The following is a 24,977-nucleotide window of genomic DNA, read 5'->3' on the forward strand; positions in this document are numbered from 1 at the left end:
CCGCTTCCTGCCGGGGCTCCCCCCCGCCGCTACCCACCTCCCTCCCCGCTCTGCCGCCACCCGCGGCGTCCCGCCATGGCGTGAGCGCGGCCATGGGGCTGGCCCGGCGCCGCCGCCTGCCCCCGGGCGCTGCGCCGCTCCCCCGGGCCCGGACCCCGCGCCGCCGCCGCCGTCGTCGCGCCCCGCCGCGCCCCCCGCGGCGAGCTGACCGCCGCCTCTCCTCCTCCTCCTCCGCCCCCGGCCGCCGCCGCCCGGCGACGAGCGCGGCCGTAGCCCCCCCGCCCCCTCCACCCTCTTCCCCCCCCCCGCCGCCGCCCGCGCTCCCGCGCCGTCGGGCCCGGCGCGGCCGCCAGCCCCGGCCCGCCGCGGCGCGGCCTCCCCCGCCATGTGAAGCGCAGGAAGATGCGGAGGCGCAGCCCGGCCGCCCGCGGCGAGGGATGAGCCTAGACGGGGAGAAGATGACCGAGGAAGCCTACCCTGACGAGTGAGCGGGGCCGGGGCCGGGGCCGGGGCGGCGGGCGGGGGCCACCCTTTGTTGCCCCGGCGGGAGCCGGTGCGGATCCTTCACACACACACACCCCCCCCCCGCCACACAGACACACAGCCCGCGGGCGGACAGAGGGACACGGCCACGCGCGTACGTGTGCGCGCTGCCCGCCCGCGCATCCGCCATTTCGCGCTCCCCCCCGGGCCGCGCTCATTTGCATACCGCCTTTTCATTCATAAAAACCCCCGGGAGGCGCGGGGACGCCGGGCTGCGCGGGGCGGGGAGGGGGGCACGCACCCCCGGTTACCCCCCCTCGTCGCCACCTCTCCTCGCCCCGGCTGGGGGGGGGGCATCGCGGCGGCCTGCGGCGGAAGCGGGGGGGGACGGCGCGGCGGTGCGCTCCCCTTCCCCCGCCCCGCACCCCCGGGGCTGGAGGAGGCGGCGGGGGGGGGGGATCGGGAAGCGGCGGCGGGGGGGGGAACGTCGCGGATCCCCGCCCCGGCCACCGTTTTGTGAATAGGAGGGCGGCCGCCGCCGCCGTCACATGACGCCGCATTCATAAACCCGGTCACCGGCGGCCTCCCCATTCACCGCCACCCTCCCCCGTACCCCCCCTGCCCCGGGGGGCTGCGGTGCCTGCTGCACCCACCCCCCGCAAAGGCGCCCTCCCTCGGGAACCGTCCCGCAGCCTCCCCACAAATAAACCCCCCGAGAGGCCGCACCAAGGCTTTCAAAATGCCTGACGGCCCTCTTTTCCCTTTTTTTTTTTAAATTTTTCTTCCCCAAAATAAAAGATATTCCAGCGAAATTACAGGAAGGGCTTTTACGAGCCGTGCTAGCCCAAGCGTTGTTCCTGGCTATCTCTTTTCTGGGTTTTGACAGTCAAAAAAAAGCCCCAAATATGACTCACTTGTGTGCAGGACGGGTTTCGTGCCAAGCACCATAGGATGTACCGTGCTTTAAAAATGATTTCTCGCAGGGCTTAGAAAGCGGCGTCAAAATTGTGCAACTTTTCGGCTCGGTTTTTGGAGTCTGAAAAAAAAAAAAAATCATAATTGATGGCGTGTGCTGTGCTTTTATACCTTTGTAACGTTGAACTTATTTTAAGGCGATTTACTGGAGAAATGTGAGCGGTGAAGGAAATGGCTTCTGCCTGCAATGTGTGTGTTAAGGAGAATTGTTATTTTGGCACTTCTTAACGAAGAGGCTATAAATACATGTTTATGTGTAGCTTCTGAAATTGTGGTTATTTTGAAGTTGGTATGGTTCTTCCACAAAAAAAAAAATAGTTCGAGTTTGTCTCGCGCGGATTGCCATGACCCAGCAGGCTGGAAAAATGTGGCCAACTCGTTTCCAATAAAAACCCGCCGGTTCTTCGTTTGGATTTTTTTTGGTTTCATTTCTCAAATTGGACGAGAGGAGGGGAGAGGTGGGTCCCTGTCTCTGGCTTTGAGAGCGCAGGGGCAAACCGAACCCGATTCAGTGGACGAAAGCTGGCGCTCGCCAACCTTCGTCTTGCGGGAAGACGTTGCTCCGAGCACGTTTTGCTGCAGGGCTCGGTGCGGAGGTGAGTGTCGGTGTAAAGCAGCGAGCGCTTGGCTCTGATGGTTGGGGTTTTTTTTTTTCCTTAATTGTAGGCTGCAGTTTGTTTTGGAGTCAATTCTTCCTCCACGTGCCGCCGCGCAGCCGTGCCGAGGGAGGCTTTGGCTAGTGGGTTTTTGTGTGCGTCCTGCCTGGGCTGGGCAGGGAGGCTCTCGGGTTGTGCCGCCTCTCCTGGAGTCACCAGTCAACCCAGTAATGTTGCGCTTCGGCCCCTGGCTGGTACCCAACCCGCTTCCCAGGCCAGCGGTAGCTGTTTTCTTGTCGGCTGGATGTGTTGGCTTTCAGAGTGAATGATGCACCGTGGTCCTTACCCGGTGCACATCCCAAGCAGCTGTTTTGGAGGCTGCAGTTGGGCTTGTCGCAGTTTAGCCCAGGCCTTTGCCTTGCGGGGCACAGTGAGGTGTTTTAGGTAAGCCATGGCTTCCTCCGTAAGCTCTTCGCTTCCAGCCTTGCATTGATTGATAGCGTCGCTGGAGCCGGTGACTCACGGGTTGTTTTTCATTTCGGTGGTGGGTGAAGTGATTTAATTTTTTTTTTTTCCCCCCAATATATATGGTGTTAAAAGAAATAAGGACAGGCTCTCCTGATAAGTTTTCTCAAGCTGTCAGAACAATGGTAGTATAGTGTGCTATTTGCCCTAGATATCTGGCTTTAATTTGCACAGCTATTCTCATTTCACTGAGCGCACTGCGAGCAAATGTTAACAGCCAGATTACAAAAAAAAAAAAAAAGGGACCAGTGTCAGGATGCATTTTAAAATAACTCTCTTCAAGTAAATGGAAGTAAATTATGGGGTTTTTTTTCCCCCGTTTTGGGCTTTTTTTTTAATTTCTTGAGAACAGCTCGATAAGATTTTGAGTTTTGAAACAGTTTATAAAACCGAGGAGGGGAAAAAAATAGGGCTTAGGATGCTGGGAACTCATTGGTCCCTTCATGACTGCACCATTTCAGATCGATACCTAGAGGTCAATTTGTCATTGCAAAGCCAGCGCCTCTTTTTGCATCTCAGCCTTTATTTCTGCTTCGCTTCTTCCCCCCCTCGCCATCGCTGCTGCGCTTCTCCTTTGCACTTTTCTTAGGGGAGAAAATGGGGACGACCAGTAATAAATCAGGACCAGGAGGCACGAAGCTGCGGCGTTGAGAGTTAAGTGGTGGGAGAGTTTTGGGCAGCACTGCCTGCACCCAGGAGACGGGCAGCTGCCCGCTGCCAGCGGTGACCCTCTCGGCAGCTGGCAGCTCCCGGGTGGGCTGCTGGCATCTTTCCACTTGGAAGTAGGAGGATGGAGCCGAACCCTTAAAGCGATTCGGTCACGCCCGGAGGCTGCCGCCTGCTCGTTCTGATGCACGGTTCCAAGAAAGTCACAGGAAGTAATTAAATGGAAAAGGTCAGAGAACGAGGAAGTGTTGGTCCCACAGCCTTTCGCTGCTTGGGATGGAGCCGCGATGCCCTGCCCGAGCCAGGCAGCCGGTGCGTCCCCGGGGTGTCCCTGTTGCTCGTCCCTGGGGTGTCCCTGTCACTCAGCGAACGTGCGCTTGATTTATTCCAGCCCATGCCAAGTGTTTGCAAGTGGGACCAGTCCCCCGGAGGGTTTTAACGAGCTGGGTTAAGCGGTCTATGTCTCAGGCAGTGTAGGGGGTTATTGTGGTGTTGTCCAGGACAGCAAAATGCAGCGTGAGATGGCACCGATGCTTTGGGGTGATGCATTTTTCTCAGTCCAGGGAGAGAAAATTAAACTTGACTCACGCTCATTTGTCCTTTGGCTCGTCCCAAAATCCCGCTTCCCCCCATCGCTGAGCAGGGACCGGCGGTGCCTGCTCTGAATACAGTGTCTATCAATATTGCAGTTCGCCCTTTATGCTGAAAAAATAATGTGGTGTTTTTTTTTTTTTGTTCATTTTCACCATGCTTTTGCCCAATAGTGATTATTTTTCTGTAGGTGTCATAAGTGGCTCATTCAGGTAACTTTTCTTTTGCTGCAAGCTTGGGGAGGAACGCATGGGACGCGCTGTGTGTCATGACATTATTGCTCACAAATAGGACAGGAAACGAAGGTTTGCCAAAATATAAGTGTTTATTTCTTGGCCCAAAAATGTGCCTGTTTAAAATATGACATGTAAGTAGCTGCTTTGTTCAGTTACTGGGAGAAGTTGCTGTTTATAAGGGAATAATAGCTCTGTCAGATGAAGGATGAAAAAAAAGGGATTAATGGTTGGACTTGAGGATCTTGAAGGTCCTTTCCAACCAAAACTGTTCTACGATTTACCCTTTCTACTTCTGTCTTGGAAATGCCTTGGAACGGAGCTGTAGGTGGAAGACATATGGAGAGGGTGTTTGGTCGGACAACTGGAAGGGAGACCTGTGGGAAGAGAGTTGCTACAAGCGGGAGGGAGCCGAACTTGAACTTCTCAGCACTTTAGTCCATGCTACAGCCACGGGCAGCCTTTGGATAACCACAATCCTGTATCAAAGAGGAAAAACCTAAACAACCCATCTTTGGGCCAGAAAGTGAGGCTTTTTAGCACAGCTCCTCTCAGCAAGAAGCGTGGTGGGATGGTGGTGTGGGATGGTGGTGGTGGATGGTGTCTGAACGTGGCACGGACGCACCGCCAGCGACAGGAGCATCTTTGACGTGTTTTTGCAGCCTGTTTTTTATCTCGCTGGGGCGCACCCTCGAGCGTGGGTTAAAAGGTAGGCTTTATCTGCCTGTTTAATTAAATCCCGAGGCTGCAAACAAAACTACATTGTGTGGTGAGGCTGGCTCTTAACGTGGACTCAGTTCGCTGGTAGCTGGTTTTAAACCACAAAATTGTTTCCTGTCGGCCACCGAACCACAGGGAGATGATGGTAATTGTCCTCCTTCTGGACCAGGCTAGAAAGTAGGAGCTGAGGACTGAGAGACAACTATTGGTTTCAATCCCTCCTTTTGCTTTCTTACACATTCCGGCATGCTTGAGGAATGGGTAAATTCAATTTCCTTCCCTCCAGCAGAATAAGAATAAATGATCCTCTGGAGGTATTAAACCTGGGAGGGACGTACTTGGGAAGTTTGAGTACCGAAAGGGTGCAGGCAATCGGCAGCATCCCGACACAGGCAGGGTTGCACATTGATCCAGCCCGTTGAATGGCAGCGCCCTTTTCCTGCAGAAGTAGAGATCTTGTGTCCTGTCGGCAAAGGTGCACCTCTTGCTTTCTCCCGTTAGGACCGGCTTTGACCATAGGAACTGCTTCATTCAACAAATTGATTGAAAAATGTGTTTTGTTTTATTTTTCCTTTCCCCCCCCCTTTTTTAACAGTAGAAGGTAATCCTTCTTGCAAGAAATGTGCAGGAATGGAGAGGGCACAGTGTTCAGTAAAGGTAAAAGTACACCTCTGGAGACTGTTTTTGATATATGCCCTGTTTGCTAAGAGGAGCATTTGATTTTTGGAGGACTTAAATTTCTGAAGCAATGCAGAAATTTAAAAAGAAATAAAATAAAAAAGGTCAGTTGACTAAAAAAAGCACAAATAGACTGTGGAGTAGATTGACAGCAGATGTGAGCTGTGGACTACAGAAAGCAAGTGAGAAGCTGTTGTCACCTAAATCCCGGCACTGGTAAGAGGTCTTCTCCAAGCCTGCCAGCAAGCAGAGCGGTGCAGCATCTCCCAGCACCTTGCTTGCACTGACCCTTTCTTCCCACCTTGGCCATGGGTCAGCTCAGCTGATGGTTTCTAATGCTACTTTGTTTTGTTTTGTTTCTTTTCCTCCCTGTTGGTTTTCTGCCAAGATTTTGTGAGTTTTCTTTTCCTTCCCTCCCCTTTCCCTACCCATGTCTACCCTCTTTCCTTGTCAAATTGCCATTAATCATTTATTATTCTGGTGCTTGCTCAGTACTGAAAACCTGACCCTCTGAAGCTGCAGAGAAATGCAGCTGGGCTGCACCAGCCGCCTTCTTGATGCCTTCCCTTTGTGCCTAACCCTCACCTTTGGTTTTGCGTCAGCTTTTCAGGCCGAAGTTGGGTTTGCCCATGTAGTTTCTCACGCTTCGTTTCCTCACACGACGAGGCCGGCTGTCTGCTGCTCCCCTCTGCTTGGCCAGTCCAGGGTGCTGGGTTGCAGAAACGGAGCCGGGGCGAGGGGATGAGCCCTGCTGATGCAGCAAGAACAGCAAAGCAATGCCCAAATACTGCGCTTCTGCCTGCTGGCACAGTTGGTTTTAAGGTTTTTATCATATCAGCATGACCATCGGTGTTGGTACCCTCAAATATCACAGTGGTGCTCCTCACCGCTCTTCCTAGTCCATCTCGATGTCAACCAAATGTTGCGTGAGCAGAGGAAGGTCATCTCCTTTAAGTCTAGGAGGATGTCTTTGCTCTGTCTTGTCGCTGTCCCTCTTATTGCAAAGTCACTGGTGGTTCCCCCCTCCCCTGCCCAGTACCCATCGCACCCAGGGAAGCGGGCTTGCCTGGCTCTCCGGCACGGGAGGCATAGCTTTGCCTCCCTCCGAGGCTGGAGCAGTTCTCCGTGCAAAGCCGACGTGGGGCTGTTCCCTCCTCCTGCTGGCTTTCAGCGCTTTCCTGCCCGCTTTCTCCGTTTCGCTTCTTGTTTTGTGCTCTTTCGTTTCCTTTCCCCTGCACTCTTGGGGTTGTTTTTTTCTGCCTCTTATTTTATTTCTATTCTTTGACATGTCGCTCTTGTCTGGAAGGAGGACTTCTGCCATCGCCGCAACTCCTGCTGCAAACCAAACCTTGCTGGCAGTATTTTCTCCGTGGCATCAGGGGAAGGTGGTCTCCCGTAAAGTGTACCTGATGTAGTCGTTGGAGCTTCGTGCAGTAGAAGTAAATGGTTCACCTTAAAAGTAAGCTGTGCTTTATCAAAAGCAGCATTACAAAGGATGCTTTCAAGGCTGTTAAAGACCTTTCTGCCAACAGCCGGCAGGTTCTACCTGTTGCAGTAGGTCTAAGTGAGATTTAACCCAAATTATTATTTTTGTCTCCAGTCTGCTTGTTCTTAGGCTCTTTGCATAACTTTCTTCTTTGAATTTCTTTGCTTGCAACTCACACTTCAAGGACTATGTTTTGGTTTTAAAAATTTTTTTTCCCTCCCCTTTGTTCTCAACTCCTACGTGTGTTGTAATCAGAGGAGAGATCTTGAGTCTATCAGCTGAGCCCGATAGCTGATGGCTATTCCAGCTAGGAAGGAAACTTCTTACTCACAGGGATGGGGAGGAGGGGTTGCAGGGCTTTCTAACAAAATTACTTGGTTTCCCTGTCTGTGGTGTTTTCAAAAGTGAGATTGCAGAGTTGCCCGCCTCCATAAAGTGTTTGGACTTTGACAGCCATGCCTAGCAAGGAGAAAAGCGTTTCATGGCCTGAAGGCTACCGTGGTGCTGGAGCTCATTCCTTGCTGGTGCTTTTTCTCCAAGGTGCTACAGAAACTAGGCAAAGTGCAAGCCAAAAATGGCGTCTTTAGTGAACTACCTAAACGATTAAATTGATTTTTTTGTTTGTGCATGTATTAAATGGCCTTTCAAAAGTAACATTAGGACTTGTTACCTGTGTACGTCTATCTGTCTAGGAACAAAAGCGTGTGTCTCTTGTTGAGAGCAACTACTTTTCCCCCCTTTTTTAATAGGAAGGTTGAGTTGGGTGCTGTTACACCTCTGCTGTTGCTCTTTGTGAGACTCGCATTCATGCTGCTGGGAGATGTGTTGTAAAACCTGATAGCGTCTTTTGATCTAGCGTATGGGAAACATGTCTCTCTGCTTGTAAGGACCTGCGCTGCCGTGCAAGGACAGGAGCGTATTCTGCACATGTACTCAAGTCCTGAGGAGGTCTGGAAACACTTAATGGTTTGTTTTTTTTTTTTAATTGCATTGTACATATGTCCTGTTTGGATAGTCCCATTACTCTTTTTTTGCTGGTTAAAAGTGGGTCTGAAGACTAGGCAGCTTCCCTCCCTGTGCTGTGCATTAAACTGCTTAGCATTGCTTGCCTGTTCAGTGAGTAGTTAGGAGCAAGATTAGTTTCCATTGCAATAGCTGAAAGACACTGAAGGTGTTTGCACAGCAGTCGAGTTTCAAAACGCTGTGGGAAATCAGGAAGCTTCCCTAAACACCGGAGCCTGTTGCAGCACCACGGTCTCGCCTACGAGCTCCTTCCTCGTCCTCCCCTTGCCTGCGGAAAGACAACATTTCTTAAATGATGTGGTTTTATAGGAATTAAGTCCATGCTCAGGATTAGTTGATGCCACTAGCAGCATTTAGCATCTGAGCTAAAACACATCTGCGTAATATTTTTTTTTTCTTTTTGAGCCTCTAGAACATTTATGCTTTTTGTTTATTTATTAATTCACATACTGGTGGTGGAAAGCATTTTTCAGGGGGGGAACATGAGGTGAAAGAAGGCTCTCCCACAGCCGAAATGACTCCTCACCCATAGCACCTTGAGCAGGTCCCCTCGGTGAGGGGGATGCTGCCCGAAAAGATAACCCATCGTGCTCGCTGAAAGCCGAGAGCTCAGCTCACCTCCGCTTGCTGCATTTCTTCTGCTGCCGTGTCCGAACACTCCCGCCTGGGTTTTTAGGAGCTTGGAAGGCAAGCTGGCTGTCCCGTGGTTTTACGAGTGGAAAGGTGTGCCCTCAGGCTGATAGAAGGTTACTAATGCTTCAGGTTGCAGCATATTAGGGAAGCGTGTGCTTTGCCTTGAGTTGGGATGAAATGAGGCAATGGAGGGGGGTGAATAGTTGGGTTCGTGCACCAGTAGCGAGTGGCAGCCTGGGCAGCTTATCACACGCATCCTTCCTCCCCTGCAGCCCATCATCCTGCTTCTGGGCTGGGATGCCAGGAGGGTACTACCGGGATGGTTGTTCATGGGGTCTTTGTAAGATCTCTGAGGGCTGAGAAGAGAGAAAGCATCCAGGTGTTAATACTGGAGAGCTACTTTTTTTTTGTTTGTTTTCCAGAAATCAAAGGGATGCTCTAAAGAGCTGCTGGAAGGCATCAGCAGAGCTGGCGAGCAGACTCGGTCGTGGCTGCAGGGCTTCTGGGACTGGGGTTGCAAGTTGTTTACAAACAGTCTGGTTCTTAAAAATTACATGGAGATCTGAAAGTATCACCCGGGCTAATTCAAAGCACACTTGGGTTTTTTCAGCTGTTTAACTTAGTTTTTGTTCAATAGCACAATTCCTGTAGCACTTGGACCTTTGCATCTCTCCATCGTTCGTCCGTACTGCATGGAGGGGGGGTGCAAGGACAGAAGTCCAGCAGCACATTGGGGAGATGAATGCCTAATTTTGCCTTAGATACCCAATGCAGTAAGTTGTCACGATGCCAGCAAGCTGAGAAATTCACTCTCCTCTGCTACCAGGTTGGCTGTTGTAGAGCTGCGTGGGAGAGCACGTTGGTGAAAATGAGGGCTGGACCTGCCTTCTACCATCTTCTCCATGGTTTTGGCAATGCAGCTACCTTATTTGATCACGTTTCCTAAAACCCAAGGTGCCTGAATCCTTATCACTAATTGTTTATTTTTATTTCTTAACCTTTATGAAAACCCCTGCTGCCTCGGTGGGGATGGAGAGCCAGGGTACAGCCACACCTGTTAGACCGCAGCGTAATCCCTGTATTTCGGAGCTTGTTACATTCCATGTATTTAAAGTGTGTGTGTATAAATTACAGAAAAGCCACTGATACTTCAGCAGAGCACGCTTACGCTTTTTTTTTTTTTTTTTTTTAAATACTTGGTGAAATTACAGCAAAAACTTTATCGCTGGAGATTTATAGAGCTGCCAACATAATTCATCCTTGACTGAAACTTGGCATGGGAGGTGTTAAGCTGGTTGCAGCCCGTCATTGCTTCCCATGTTGTTACTGGATGTGTGCAGTTTGGTGGCTGTAAAGATAGAAAGGTTAGGAAATGGTAGAGAGTTTTATAAAATAGTAATTCCGATACTTGTGTTGCTTGAGTGACCTTATGTTTTTAAAAAGGCATCTGATGTTTAGTTGAACTAGAGAGAGTCCAACGGAGGGCTACAAGGATGATTAAGGGGACTGGAACACCTGCCTTATGAGGAAAGGTTGAGAGACCTGGGGCTTTAGTCTGGAGAAGAGAAGACTGAGAGGGGATCTGATTAATGTGTATAAATATGTGAGGGCTGGGTGCCAAGAGGAAAGGGGCAACCTCTTTTCACTTGTGCCCTGCGATAGGACAAGGGGCAATGGATGCAAGAGAGAGCACAGGAAGTTCAACCCCAACATGACTAAGAACTTCTTTACTGTAAGTGTTACAGAGCACTGGAACAGGCTCCCCAGGGAGGTTGTGGAGTCTCCTCTGGAGACTTTCAAGCCCCATCTGGATGCGTTCCTGTGTAACCTCCCCTAGATTGGTCCTGCTCTGGCAGGGGGGTTGGACTTGATCTCCAGAGGTCCCTTCCAACCCCTAACATTGTATGATTCTAGAGGAAAAACTTAGTGCAGAGCTTGTTTTCTGTGTTCAAAAACAGGAATAAAAGGCTGCAGTACTGTTAAACCACTAGAGCTACTTAAGAGAAAAAATTCCTGGTGTTTTTTTTTTTTTATTTTTTTCTCTGCAAGTATTTAACATTTCAGTATTGTTGCTACATGAGAGCCCAGATGTTGAATGGCTGGAAGGTTATGAAGCAGTGCTGGAGATGAGCTGCTGCTTGTTGTCCGAAGGAAGTGAAATGTAGAGAGTTAGCTAGCTTGGTTAGAAACAATAAACAAAATAATAAATTAAGGGGGGAGTGGTAAGAGAGGGTGAGTAAGGGGACTAAATGCATTTTAAAAACGCAGTTAAAAACTCAGAAGGCATTATGTGTTATATAGACAAGGGTAACTTGCAGATTTTTCTACGAAAAAAACACATCAAGAAGGACTGTAACTTTTCTGTATCTCCTCCACTTTAGGGACTTGGAGCTCGGTCCTGCTGAATTGCAGGGCTTCTCGTGAAGCACCTACAGCCTCTGTATTTCTGAGGCGCTGCGTGTAAATATTGCAGACAGGCAGGCTGGTGTGGAGAGGAGCTGGCGGCGTACAGAGAGCACGGCCTCACAAATGCAGTCAGGAAGTTCTAGAAATGCCCTTTATAAACACTGCATCCTACAGGAAGAACCTTAAAGCCCAAATAAACCATTTCCCCCTATGCCTATGTATACATAAACTCTACTGGTTTGGAAGATCTTATCAGGTCAGCGATGTGCCTTTTTACAGTAGTTCCTAAAACAAGTTACGTGATAAATATCAGCTTTTTTTTTTGAGCTGTTAATCAGATCTGTCTGTGCTTTTATGAGTTATTGAAAAGTCTGCGTCTCCCTCACCCTTACCCAGAAGTCATAAACCTTCCCAGGTCGGTTTGTCTGGATAAGTGACCATTTTTGGTTAAAATCCTTCCAAACGCAGAGTTGTGCGGATGGGCAGAGGCAGAAGGAGGGTGGGTGATTTTATCCATTTGACTTGTTGTGTGCATGGGGGGAGGGTGGTCTTCCCCCACCTAGAAGTCGTGCTTATATGTATGTGTAACAAATGATTAACAGACAGCAGATAAAGGGGAGGCAGAAATGGGCTTATTTTGGTGCCATGGATTGAACTCCAGAAGAGTTTGTTGGTCCTGGGATTGCGATGGCCATCTTGCATGATGCTGGACTGGATGATGTTAAAATATGTGTGCTTGCAGTACAGTGATGTTTTTACTCAACTTCTCTCCTGTGTTTGCACATGAAAAATCTTCTTGCTTCGCTTCCAGTTTTATTATTAGGTCTCAGAAATGCTTGTGTACCCAGAGGTCAAGATCTAGCTGGGGTCTCCCAGTTTTTGGGTGTGGAGCTAGCAGTTGGTGAGCCTGTTGGCCTCAGCCATGCCGATCCTCCCCGAGCGAGCGGTTAAGGAGCACTTTGAAATCACAGCCTATGAATGAAAAAAATGACGGCTTAATGAGGTCCACCACCAACCACCCATTTGGTTTGGTTCTGCATGTGCTTCTTTAAACGAGAACCCTGAAATTAATTTCCAGGGCTTGCACAAAAGCCACCCCCTCCACCCCAAACCCCCATAAGCAACAAAAAAGACTGTTCCCTAAAGTTAGCAGCCGAATGGCTTGTTTTAGAAATGGTGATCATAAAGATCTATAAATTGAAGCACAAAAAGCTCTATCTGAGGTATTTTTATCTTGGACGCGAGGGTTTGGCTGTGGAGCACCGAAATACTGCAGTGCTTAGTGCCTCTGCACCCGTGTACCTCTGTATTTTCTTGTTCAGGAAAGCTATAGGTGAATTGTAAACTGGGTTAAGTTGTTGATATAATCCACTGCTCTGTACTAAAGTCATTAAAAAAATATTTCTAGCAGCTTTGTTGCTGGTGAGGGTGTTTGGGTGGGTGGTTTTTTTTTTCCTCCTTCCGTTTACTGTATCTCTAAGGAAGTGTGGGCTACCTTTATCAGAGTATTGGTGGAATAGCTTCCCCAACCTTTCATAAGGTCGAATAAAAAAACAAACACTCCTCCTTCTGGGAAGGAAGGGACGGGGAAAGGAGGGTGTTTGTGTACACTTTCCCATTCATGTTTTAAAAAGAAAATATATAAACTTATGCAGTTGGTGCCGCGTAACTCATGCAATTTTAGGAGTTGAGAGTCGGAAGCTTAATTTGCTTTCTCAGCGCTGATTTGAAGAAAACCAAAGGGGAATAGCAATGAGCAGGAGAGCACTTGCTTCTTTGGTTTTGCCTCTGTTGGACAAAATCACTCCCAGGTTCTGGAGTGATTTAAGCAATAAAATCATTAGGTGCTTTTGCAAATCAGTTCTCTTTGGATTACGAGTGTATCTAAGGTTTGTGTGTTTATTTGGGATAAGATGATACAGAAAAAAATGTGTCCTTTGTTCCAGCACTTAAATTTTGAGATTTCAGTAAAACGCATACCTTTTGTGCAAACTTTGTATCAATAAAAATCAGTTAAGTATTACTAGACTATTTCCCTCTTCTGCTTCCTCTCTGCTGCAGGAATAGGAGGAATCATTTTTCACAAGACCATTTACCAGCTTGTGGTTCTACATGAGCCGGGTACCCTTCAGAAAATACTTGACTGCAAGTAGTACTTCCCTATATGTGTTTTAAGAAGGAGAAAAGTTGCTCTGATTTCTGTGCTTGCGGTACGAATGGTAGAGGTGGGACTAGAAATGAGCATCGCCAGTTGGACCTTCTACAGATGATCCACCACACTGGGTCACCAGTGGTGAGCCCTGGCTACCTGCTCGTGGTATAGATGTTTAAAGCAGCCAGGTGCCACGTTTGTCCTACAGTAAAGCAACCCCTGCCCTGTAAGCAAGGGTGGAAAAACGCAGCTGCTTTGCGAGGGGCTTCTGGATCTGTTGCCTCTGACCAGTTGTCTGTGGAACAGTTGGAGACAATATATAACATGCTGTTTGTTGCAATTAGTGCTATAAAAGACTTGTTCCATGGACTTCCATCTAGCTGAAAACTGCTGCTGGTGGTTGCAGGGAACATGCCTGTGCCTGGAAGAGGTTGTCTCTTCAGATGGTTAACATTAGCTGGCCTTCAGCTATGAACCAAGCATCAAAGAGAGATCCTTCACACCCTCTCTCATCTTCTTATGATGTGACATTAAAAGTCACATCATAAAAAAGTGAAAGTGACACTCCAAATATTAGGATGCATTAAAAAATACTTCTTAAATAGATGCAGTGTATATGGAAGTAAACATCCCTGCGTATAATGGGAGCAGTGGGGAGAGAAGGGAAGGGTGAGATGGCAGAGAAATTTGTTGACTTAATTGGTGATAGGTCAGCAAAAAAGTACTAATGTTTTTTGTACTGATTTATTCCAGTTTGTGGTTTTATAAACTGCCACAATGTGGATCTGGGTCAGTTGGGTCACCCCTTGCTACAAGGGGCACGGGAAGCTGGTGACTGTATTTTTCTTAGACCAGTAGAAGTGAATCTTTTTCATGTCTGCAGGCAGTGTCTTCCAGTGTCAGATGATAGGCGTCTTCCTTGCCTTATCGCTCAGAGGCGTGTTTCTTATCAGGTACACAGCACCTGGCTTTTTTCTCACCCATTAAGCCTAGTATCATGTCTTACTTTCTGGATTCTGGCAGAGCGCAGATGCCCAGCAGCGTGGCAGGGTAACAGGGGATGTGCTTTTGGCTTCAACCCCAACCGCTAGTTCAAGCGTGCGTGCTGTTGGTTCATCCTCATCGCCTTGCTTGCTCGATGTCACCCAGATGCGTGATGCTAGTGCAGCTTCAGGTGACTCCAGAGGTACAACGGCAGCAGTTGTATGCATTTGCTTGGCAGTGCTGAGTTGCCGTGATGTTTGCAGAGGAAAACGCAATCCTGCTTTCTTCCATGGAGCACAAGGTCACGCCGAGCCCCTGTTTGCAAAATAGCCCAAGAGAGAGGGATGCTTTGGGTTTTGCAAGTTCTTTAATTGAAAGAGGCTCCCAACAACTAATACCCAACCCCTCTTGTAAGCTGTTCCTTCCTTAGGTGGAAGGAATAAATGCTCAGCCCTTTTCCACTACTTCTGCACGTGACTTTTGTTGGCAAGAAACTGCTGCTGCTCCCTGAACTTCTGAGTAAAACCAGCTCCTCAGGACAGAAAAGGGAAACTCCTTGAGAGCACTCTCCAGCGTCGAAATGCACCATATAAAAGCACGTTTGTACATTTTGTTACACGAAGAAATTCCTGGCCGTACTCAGCCTTAAGTAAATAGCCAGGGAGAGGCGACTGAAGCATGACAGACAGCTGTGGTTGGCGAGGAAAGGTGCGTGGCGTGGAAGTCCACGGTGCAAAGCAAATGATAAAGGGAACAGTGCCACGTTTCACAGAAGCGGTGTTGTGTTAGGAGAAAACTGTCTGCTGCTTAAAGCTGTGCTCAAGGCCTCTTGCAGCAAGTACAGAAAATGCAGAAAGGTTTTCTTCAATCCATAGGTAAATTTTCCTGTTATGTCATGCATTTCAAGACACTTGAAAAACGATGTCTTCATCAATGAAAGGAAGTAGTCCATTGGAATGTTCTGCTGATTTGATTTTTAGCTTCAAATTCTGGACAGAAAAAACCTCCAGAACTTTAAAGTCCTTTTTTAGAGATGCATAATGCAAGGTCCAGGAACATCCTACCTATAGATTGCCTGAGCTGCCCTTGCAGCTCCCTAGGTTGGTGAGATGGCAGAAAACCAAGCAGGGTTTTCCTTGGATGGCTCCAACAGGAATGTGCCTGATTGAGTTCAGACATCTCGTGCTGTATAATTCATAAAGGGGATTTAGAAACTCCCTTGACAGCAAAGGTAAATTTTTAAAACCTAGAGAAAACTTAAGACTGGAGAGAGGGGAAAATGTGGCTCGTTGGAAGGTGCTGCATTGCAGGGAATGTGAGTGCTGCTGGGCAAGAGTTTCTTTGCTTAACTGAATAAAAGAAGTTGAAGGGTTGTGCGTATTCACAGTTAGTGCACATTCTTGCTATTTTATATTTAACTTCTTCTGAAAACTATGGACCTTAAATATGGGGAAGGAAATCCCTAAAAGACTAAAATCCAGTCTCTGTATATTCATTTTCTTTTGGAAAATCTCAAATACAGAAACTTTTTTTGCAGCAGTGTGGCTTTGTCATTCATGATCTAATTAAAATGCTAAATATACTAACTGCTTTTGTGCTTCAGGAAGATACTTGCTTCTGTATGTTGTAACTTCCCTCTGCAGGGTAGCCTTAATTTTGTCAAGAGTGCCTTGTTGTAAAGGTCAGAAGACTGTTACCATCTTCCCTCTAATCAAATAGGTGCAGGCAGACATGGAAAAGGTCTCTCAGAGATTGCACAGGGATATGTAAGCTTGCAAGAAACCTGTTTAGATAAGAAGGCATTTCCCATGTGTTTGCTGACTGGGAGGTAGCTTGAAGATACAATCTTCTGCCTGAGCGCAGCCAGCATCCTCTGCGAGGCCATGCCTTCCATTGCAATGGCTCAAGGATGAGGTTTGCGATGGACTCCCTCAGCATGTCGGTGCAGACATGCATGGTAGGTGCAAGGGTTTCGTAGGTGCAAGGGTTTCGTAGGTGCAAGGGTTTCGTAGGTGCAAGGGTTTCGTAGGTGCAAGGGTTGTGTGTGCTTTCTCCCCATGTTTCGTAGCACAGCACTCTTGGCTTATGTTGTTATAGCTGTAGCTCTAGTTTTGTGAATGCTTTTTGCCATTTAGCGCTCCTCTGCGTTATGGATCATGCATAAATTAGTTTGCCCATGTCATGGGGCAGGATTGTGGCAGAGTGGATTTTTATTTTATTATTTCTTTAGCTAGGCAGTGTGCTGAACATGTTCTTCTTTTTGGCTAAAATTAAACCACCTCCCTACCCCAAGCTGCTCTCCCACCCTTGGACTTCCACTACGTGAGGCATGAGAGACATGCAGAGCACACCATAGGTTGGAGCGATGTGCCAGTTAACTATTAAATTCTTGAGCCTGGGATATGACCTAATTAAGCTTGAAGAGCGTGCTTGCCCCAGGTGAATAGAAAGCTTGCCCGAACAAGCATTGGGGCACCGAGCAAAAATTACTCCATATCAAAGGAAAAGCTTAATTTTAGCCCTGCAAATCTAAATGGGATATAGCACCTTCAGCAGCCCATGAATGTGGGTTATTGCGTTGCCAGCTGTTAGCAGGTTAAGGTTAATAAAATCTGCTATTTGGAAATGGCGTGGGCACTGCTGGGCTCACAAGAGCCATCCATGCCCCTTTCACAGCAGCATTTCAGGAAAGCCAGTGAGGAGCCACATGGAGCTCGCAATGCCACTTGCTTGGCAGAGGGTCATGAGGAAGTCCCAAGCGCTGTCCAGGAGCGGGATTTTTGAAATAGTCCCCATACCATCCTCCATACTGCCAACAGCTGGTCATCATAGGCATGGTGGGTGTCTGGGGTTCCTGGCAGCAAAGCCCAGCCTTCCTCATTGCTACCTTGGTTGGCAGGAGAGTCCACAGTCTCTAGGTGCCATGGAAATTTTTTAAGCTGCTTGATCTTTTTATTATTATTATTATTATTGTTATTATTGTTATTGTTATTATTATTATTTTATTTCTGATGTCATTGGTATGCATCTCTGACTTGCTGAAGTAACCATGGACCTCAAAACACTCATTGATTTAATGGATAAGGCAAAAACACCCCGTGCAGCCAGGGCTGTGGAAAGCCAAGAAGCTGTGAGATGCCTCAGATGTCCAATGCTTTCAGCATCAGCTGGCTTACAGCTGGCCTTGTGCACTGTGTGCTCCGTAACCAGCGCTGCCAAAGCTTGGAAGGCTGCTTCGGACAAGGCACCCATCATTTTATTGTGCTTTATTGTTACTTCATGCTATTTTTATATGCTTTGAAGAATGGGACTTGAAGAGCCAATCTATGACTTCTGAAAGTATCTCTTGGGTATTGGGAGATGATGGAGAAAAATAGGCTGTTGTATTTTGCTAATTGGCTCATGCTTGATGAACTGCCTTAATGGCAGTGGTCAAAATTTGGTATTCTTCCGGGAGTATTGCCCAGGGTTTTTTGGTAACTTGTTCCTTCATCTTCATCTAGAGCAAAGAAGGGGTGAAGGCAGAATATCTGGGTGTCATTTCAGGGTTAAAATGATATTTCTGGGTGACATTTCAGGGTATGAAGCACGGGGAACCCTGGCAAGTGCTGTATATGGGTGCAGCTTCTCACTGCCACCTCGAATACTTAATTAGCCGGAGAGCGTGAACTTTAACAGCGCTCTTGATAGTGATTTCCTAGAAGCTGACGCTCAAGGGCTCCGTCTGCATCTGTTGTTATTATTCCAATTTCCACTTGTAATTGATGCGAGTTGTTTAATTACCAATACCATCAGTTAATGCGAGGAGCTACAAGGTGAGTAAAACACTTTGTCGCGTGAAACCCTGGTACGCTAACACATGTGGGAGACGAAACCAAAAATTAGAAGAGATTAACAGCTGGTCTACTTGGATGTGCAGCGATTTGGCAGGGTTTTAGTGTAAGTAAGGCTGGCTTAGGTGAGCTTTTGAGCACAGACCTTTTGCTTATCCCTTGTCATCGGGGAGCATGTTGATGCGCTCTATGCCACTATAGCAGCATCAGCATTTCTCTAGACAGAAATAATTTGTGTGAACTGAAATTTCAGATTGTTTCAGAGTCAGATCTTTGCTTCAAGGGTCGGTACTGGGACCAGTACTATTCAGTATATTCATTAATGACTTGGATGAGGGAATAGAGTGCACTGTCAGCAAGTTCGCTGATGACACAAAACTGGGAGGAGTGGCTGACACACCGGAAGGCTGCGCAGCCATTCAGAAGGACCTAGACAGGCTGGAGAGTTGGGCGGGGAGAAACTTAATGAAATATAACAAGGGCAAGTGTAGAGTCCTGCATCTGGGCAAGAACCACCCCATGAACCAGTACAAGTTGGGGACAGACCTGTTGGAGAGCAGCGTAGGGGAAAGGAACCTGGGGGTCCTAGTGGACAGCAGGATGTCCATGAGCCAGCAGTGTGCCCTTGTGGTCAAGAGAGGTTCTTCTCCCCCTCTGCTCTGCCCTGCCCTGGTGAGGCCGCATCTGGAATATTGTGTCCAGTTCTGGGCCCCTCGGTTCAAGAAGGACAGGGAACTGCTAGAGAGAGTCCAGCGCAGAGCCACAAAGATGATTAAGGGGGTGGAACATCTCCCTTAAGAGGAGAGGCTGAGGGAGCTGGGTCTCTTTGGCTTGGAGGAGACTGAGGCGTGTCCTCATTAATGTTTATAAATATGTAAAGGGCAAGTGTCAAGAGGATGGAGCCAGGCTCTTCTCAGTGACATCCCTTGACAGGACAAGGGGCAATGGGTGCAAGCTGGAACACAGGAGGTTCCGCATAAATATGAGGAAAAACTTCTTTACGGTGAGGGTGACCGAACACTGGAACAGGCTGCCCAGAGAGGTTGTGGAGTCTCCTTCTCTGGAGACATTCAAAACCCGTCTGGACATGATCATGTCACACAGGAACTAGGTAATCCTGCTCGGGCAGGGGGATTGGACTAGATGATCTTTCGAGGTCCCTTCCAATCCCTAACATTCTGTGATTCTCTGATTTTACTGCAATTTAATTGACCATACTGTTACAGTTGGTCTCTGTCCTAGTTGATGTGTACAAAACCAGAAAACGCGTGGCTTGGTGTATTCTGTGTCAGACAAATAGTAAATGCTTAATATTTGATACAATATAAAGATATTTATATATTTATACAAATATTCCATGCAGTAAGCATACAAATAGCATCTAGGTTTTCACTGCAGTTGTGGTAGAGGCCAAATCCAAGTGGAAAGCTGGGTTGATAGTATTGCACTTGCTTTTTTTAATGTAGATCATTTCCCCCCCATAGTTAACATCTGCTAACTAATGTGAAAATTTAATTAAATTTCCTAAGCGATGAATGCCCTAGTTCAAGGGGATCACTTCCAGTGGACAAAAATAATTCAACTATATATGTTACTAAAGAGCGAAGTGACGAGAACATATTAGAAGCATAAATATTTAAAACTTTTTTTCAGGTTAAATTAAACTTAATTTCTGCACTGATGGCTTTCTGTGCTCTGGGAATTCTGCAGACAGATGTGAGCTTAATTCAGCTCTTAGGGAGGCATTCAGTATATGTGCGTAGCATTGGTTGCAATGGGAATGATCTAAATTTCTTGCAGGCTTTTGCAAGAAAGAGGTGGGGAAGTTGCTTCAAAAAGTTCCTGGATAAGGACAAGTTGATGTGGTGTCCCTGTCCCCTACTCTCCCCACCTCCTTTAATAGCAGAAGACCCCTGGGTAGCACTTGTGCCTCAGCCTGACTCACTTAAGTAAGATAACTTCTGTATAAGTCATGACATGAGTCCAAGGGCTGCTTGTGATGCCACCATGAGTTAGCATGAGACACTTCTGAGAAGGAAGAAAAGGTTAGTGCCTCCGGACAAAGCAGTGGTGTCTGTTCAGCTTTGGTGACTTGCTATGGTCTGAAAATAGTTGTGCCGCCAAGTCGCTGTAGAAGCAGTGGTTGGCCTCAGCACAGCCCCGCTGCATCCTTGGAAGGACTGTAATTCACAGTGGTGGTAGTTTTATTTTCATTTGAACAAAAACCAAGGCAGGAGAGTCCAGAACAGCATTTCTTGATAGTTTCTGTTTGTGGCAAAACCCTTCATTTCCAACAAGTACTACCTTAATATCAAGTATTACAGTAAATATACCAAAATACGTATCTGGAGGGAGCACCTTCGTCCTGTGGCTGTGGGGGGAAATGCAACAGCAAAATAATGTGATTTATTGGTATCACCTACAGAACATTGTCCATGCAGCGACAGCCCTTTCAGTGGCTTGTAATGACTTTAAATGAGGTGAAAACTGAATAACAATGTTGGCTACAGAGACAGGTAATCCGTAATGTGCAGGATGGCCTCCCCGGACTGACAGCTCTGGGGACCTGCATGAGGAAGCTCTCTGCAGCTGCTTTTGTATAGAGAATAGTGTGACCTGCAGATGGAGGCTTTTGCTGGTATCTTAAGCTTCAGAAAAACAAATATTCCCTCAAAATAACATAAAAAAATAAACTTCCACTTCTTCCTGTTTTTATAGTTCGCTTATTTCCTCAGTGTCATGGTTTTGTCTCCAGTACTGTAGATTATTAATCTTCAGAGGATCAGGACCTTCATAGAAGTATTTCCTGTACATGTTTATCTGTCTCTTTAACAAATTAGTATCTACTTGTTCTCTTCTGAATTTTCCTGCAAATAATAGGAAACTCTCCCTCAGTAATAAGGTTTTTTCTAGAAAAAATATCTAGATGAATCACTGCCAGGGGTTAAAGTACCTTTTGTATGACTTAGTCGATGGCATCCTTTAGGACATCTGCAAGTAGCCCCAAATTCCAGAGGTCACTGTCTTTGTGTTGGTTTTGGCGAAGCATTGTTTCAGCTAAACTTCATTTATTTGGTTGTAAGTGCATCTGGAGGTCTCCTGTTCAAGTGTTACCTAGACTCCTAGAAGAGAGATGCTACTACATCTAGAGCTTGTTTCAAGACAGCCACGGATTTCCACCTAATTTATTAGCAAGGTGAGTGTTGGCCATTAGTCAACAGAGAAGTGCCTGTTTCCTACATCAGACTCTTGCATTGCCTTGTTATAACAGGATGGAAGCAATCTTTTCAGCCACTACACTACTAACTTTTGTTACTTTTAGCTAATCTCAGCTCAGTTTTTAAATATGTGCATTAAATACGTTCCTTTAAGTATATTCACAAAACTGGGAGGAGTGGCTGACGCACCGGAAGGCTGCGCAGCCATTCAGAAGGACCTAGACAGGCTGGAGAGTTGGGCGGGGAGAAATTTAATGAAATATAACAAGGGCAAGTGTAGAGTCCTGCATCTGGGCAAGAACAACCCCATGTATGAGTATAAGTTGGGGACAGACCTGTTGGAGAGCAGCGTAGGGGAAAGGAACCTGGGGGTCCTAGTGGACAGCAGGATGACCATGAGCCAGCAATGTGCCCTTGTGGCCAAGAAGGCCAATGGCATCCTGGGGTGTATTAGAAGGGGTGTGGTTAGCAGGTCAAGAGAGGTTCTCCTCCCCTTCTACTCTGGCCTGGTGAGGCCGCATCTGGAGTATTGTGTCCAGTTCTGGGCCCCTCAGTTCAAGAAGGACAGGGAACTGCTAGAGAGAGTCCAGCGCAGAGCCACAAAGATGATTAAGGGAGTGGAACATCTCCCTTAAGAGGAGAGGCTGAGGGAGCTGGGTCTCTTTAGCTTAGAGAAGAGGAGACTGAGGCGTGACCTCATTAATGTTTATAAATATGTAAAGGGCAAGTGTCACGAGGATGGAGCCAGGCTCTTAGTGACATCCCTTGACAGGACAAGGGGCAATGGGTGCAAGCTGGAACACAGGAGGTTCCACATAAATATGAGGAAAAACTTCTTTATGGTGAGGGTGACTGAACACTGGAACAGGCTGCCCAGAGAGGTTGTGGAGTCTCCTTCTCTGGAGACGTTCAAAACCCGCCTGGACGCGTTCCTGTGTGATATGGTCTAGGTAATCCTGCTCGGGCAGAGGGATTGGACTAGATGATCTTTTGAGGTCCCTTCCAATCCCTAACATTCTGTGATTCTGTGATTCCTCCTAAAATGCACATGCATGTGCGTGGTGGATGGGGACTCAACTCCCAAGTTCTCCATGGACTCATTACAGCCCGAGCACATCTGGATAGGCTGAAGCGAGGACGCAGTTTCTCCCTTCTACCTCAAAATTGATGGTTTCATCATCCATACATCTCCAGGGGAGGGTGCTGGATTTGGACGAGTAGCCAGCTTTCTACCTCGGCTTTCTGTTTCGGATGGAGCTGTCATCATCCAACTCAGTCAGTGAATCCGCTGAAGCTGGGTCTGTTATGCCACCCATAACTCAGTGCTCGTGCTGGCACCGCCTTGGTTTTCTGCAGCACGCGCTGGATTGCATCGATATCCACGGTGTCTTCACAGCATTGGCCTGGTGGTTCCTCCAGGACTGTCCCCATGGTGGAGGAAACATGGATTGGGCGCCTGCCTCATCATGGTGCTAACATTAATAAGGCATCCCTTGATGAAGGAGGAGCTTGCAGGTCCTTCAAGGCATAACCTTTTTAATTGCCCCTTGCCCCATCTTGCAAATTAATGTTGGAAATAGCACTTGATGAGAGTCAGAAAGGCTTGGTCTTTTGTTTGTGGGTTTGGTTTTTTTTTTCAGACAACTTGTGATTTCCCATCATGATGCAAATTGTTTAGTAAAGCTCGTATTCAACTTGCTTTTGGACAACACGTGCGTATTTCTCTCCCTTAGCACACTGAAACGCCATTGCTGTTTTCTCTGAATATTAATTTCTAGCGGACAACAAGGCCTTGCAGGGCAGTCTTGGCACGTCCCGCTTCTGCTGCTGTCTTGTCTGGGAGCCAAAACATCCCGCTGGAGTGCTGGGCACGAAACTGCCCTCCCTTTCCATGAACGCAGCGGAGACCCATCTTCAGACCAAGGCTCTTCCTGTCTAAAATCCCTCTTGCTCCAAGATATTAGTGGACATAGTGGCAGATACAGGTAAATCCTGAGCAAGGAAGACAGAGACTCCTAATATAACTGGATGAAATTGCCTTAAGGAAAAAGAAAACCAAGTTCATAGATGGAGCGTCGAAGGATAAGCGTGCACCTCCTGTCGATTTTGTGTCCTTGGTAAACAGGAATTAAAACCCTACTTAAATCTGAGTTTAAAAAAAAAGCCGTTTTGGATTGAGATAAATGCTTGCGGTTTCATTATCATCCACTGAACATGCATAGAGTGGTTATAACACAGCTTGAGACAGTGAAAAACAAGTGTGAAGCTGGAGAAAAAAAAAAAACAGGGTATATCTTCTTCCTTCCTTCTAGACATTACCTTAATAATTTATTGGAGGTGGGCAAGGTATAGATGGGGCGTTACCCAAAGATGAAAGGTAAATGTTTTCTTCTCGCAGATCTTCAGCAAGAAGATAGTGTTGCTTTTCTTCAGTATTCATTTTTTGATGTTTTTAAACAGAGTGTTTTGGCCTGTTAAATGAATAGACTTGCATAAGCTGTTACTAGGTATTTTCTAAGCTTAGCAGTGGTTTTGGTCTTGTGTGGGGTGTTAATGTTCTGGTATTCCCCGATTAAAGCCAGAAGATTTGAGATTGCAGCTCCCAGCTGATACTGAGTGCACCAAAACCCCTGATGGGAACAGGATGAGAAGCTCCTTTGCCATCTATGCTTCTCAAAGGAAAGACCATAGAATCATAGAATCATTTTGGTTGGAAAGGACCTTTAAGATCATCGAGTCCAACCATTAACCCAACACTGCCAAGTCCACCACTAAACTGTGTCCCTAAGCACCACATCTACTCGTCTTCTAAATATCTCCAGGGATGGTGACTCCACCACTTCCCTGGGCAGCCTGTTCCAATGCTTGACAACCCTTTTGGTGAAGAAATTTTTCCTCGTATCCAATCTAAACCTACCCTGGCACAACTTGAGGCCGTTTCCTCTGATCCTATCGCTTGTTACTTGGGAGAAGAAACCGACGTCCACCTCGCTACAACCTCCTTTCAGGTACTTGTAGACAGCGATAAGGTCTCCCCTGAGCCTCCTTTTCTCCAGACTAAACAACCCCAGTTCCCTCAGCCGCTCCTCATAAGACTTGTTCTCCAGACCCTTCACCAGCTTCATTGCCCTTCTCTGGAAACACTTCAGCACCTCGATGTCTTTCTTGTAGCGAGGGGCCCAAAACTGAACACAGTATTCAAGGTGTGGCCATGGGAGGCTTCAGTCACTTTCAGATATGCCAGAGGACACCAACTGGTGCTTAGGCAGACATTTCTAAAACTTAACCTTTTTGGAAGGAATTGACACGAAAACACAAACAGGCAGCACACTGAACAGCTCATCCTTACCCATCAGAATGAGAATATGGAATTATCCCGAGGCGATCTCCACCGACTGACTTCTCTGCCGGATGCAAACAAAATTGCTCTTGCCAGTGATACATTCAGCACCACTGTATCTTCTAGCATTTAAACGATCTGCATATTAAAACAGAGCACAGGAAATAGAAGCCGTTAAATGTGAGTGACACTTGTGACTGGGTGAAGGATGGTGGTAGGAAGAGAGGCACGCAACTGCCTGCAGCTTGAGGAAACGCTTGTTTGTTTGTGCTTTTTCCAAAGCCCTTCTGCTTTGTGAGGGAAGCGGCGGCAGGGATGTAAACAGGAAAGCTGGCTGCGGGGAGAACTACGTAGAGGTTGGGAGATGCGCACAGCTGGCTGCAGGAAACCAAAGGTACTGGTGAGAAATCTCTGGTTCTTGTAGGATTTAAATAA

General features: G+C 47.3%; 1 protein-coding gene across 1 annotated transcript in view; it reads left to right on the forward strand.

Moving 5' to 3' along the window:
• Positions 1–422: 422 nt before the first annotated feature.
• The window catches only part of SPRED2 (sprouty related EVH1 domain containing 2), a 68,757-nt gene continuing 44,202 nt past the window's right edge, over positions 423–24,977 (forward strand). Inside the window, exon 1 of the mRNA XM_068414032.1 lies at positions 423–484. Coding sequence (XP_068270133.1) covers positions 438–484 — 47 coding nt within the window. The 5' untranslated portion in view covers positions 423–437. The remainder of the gene's footprint in view (positions 485–24,977) is intronic.

This window comes from Nyctibius grandis, chromosome 1, assembly GCF_013368605.1.
Source record: "Nyctibius grandis isolate bNycGra1 chromosome 1, bNycGra1.pri, whole genome shotgun sequence".
NCBI lineage: Eukaryota > Metazoa > Chordata > Aves > Nyctibiiformes > Nyctibiidae > Nyctibius > Nyctibius grandis.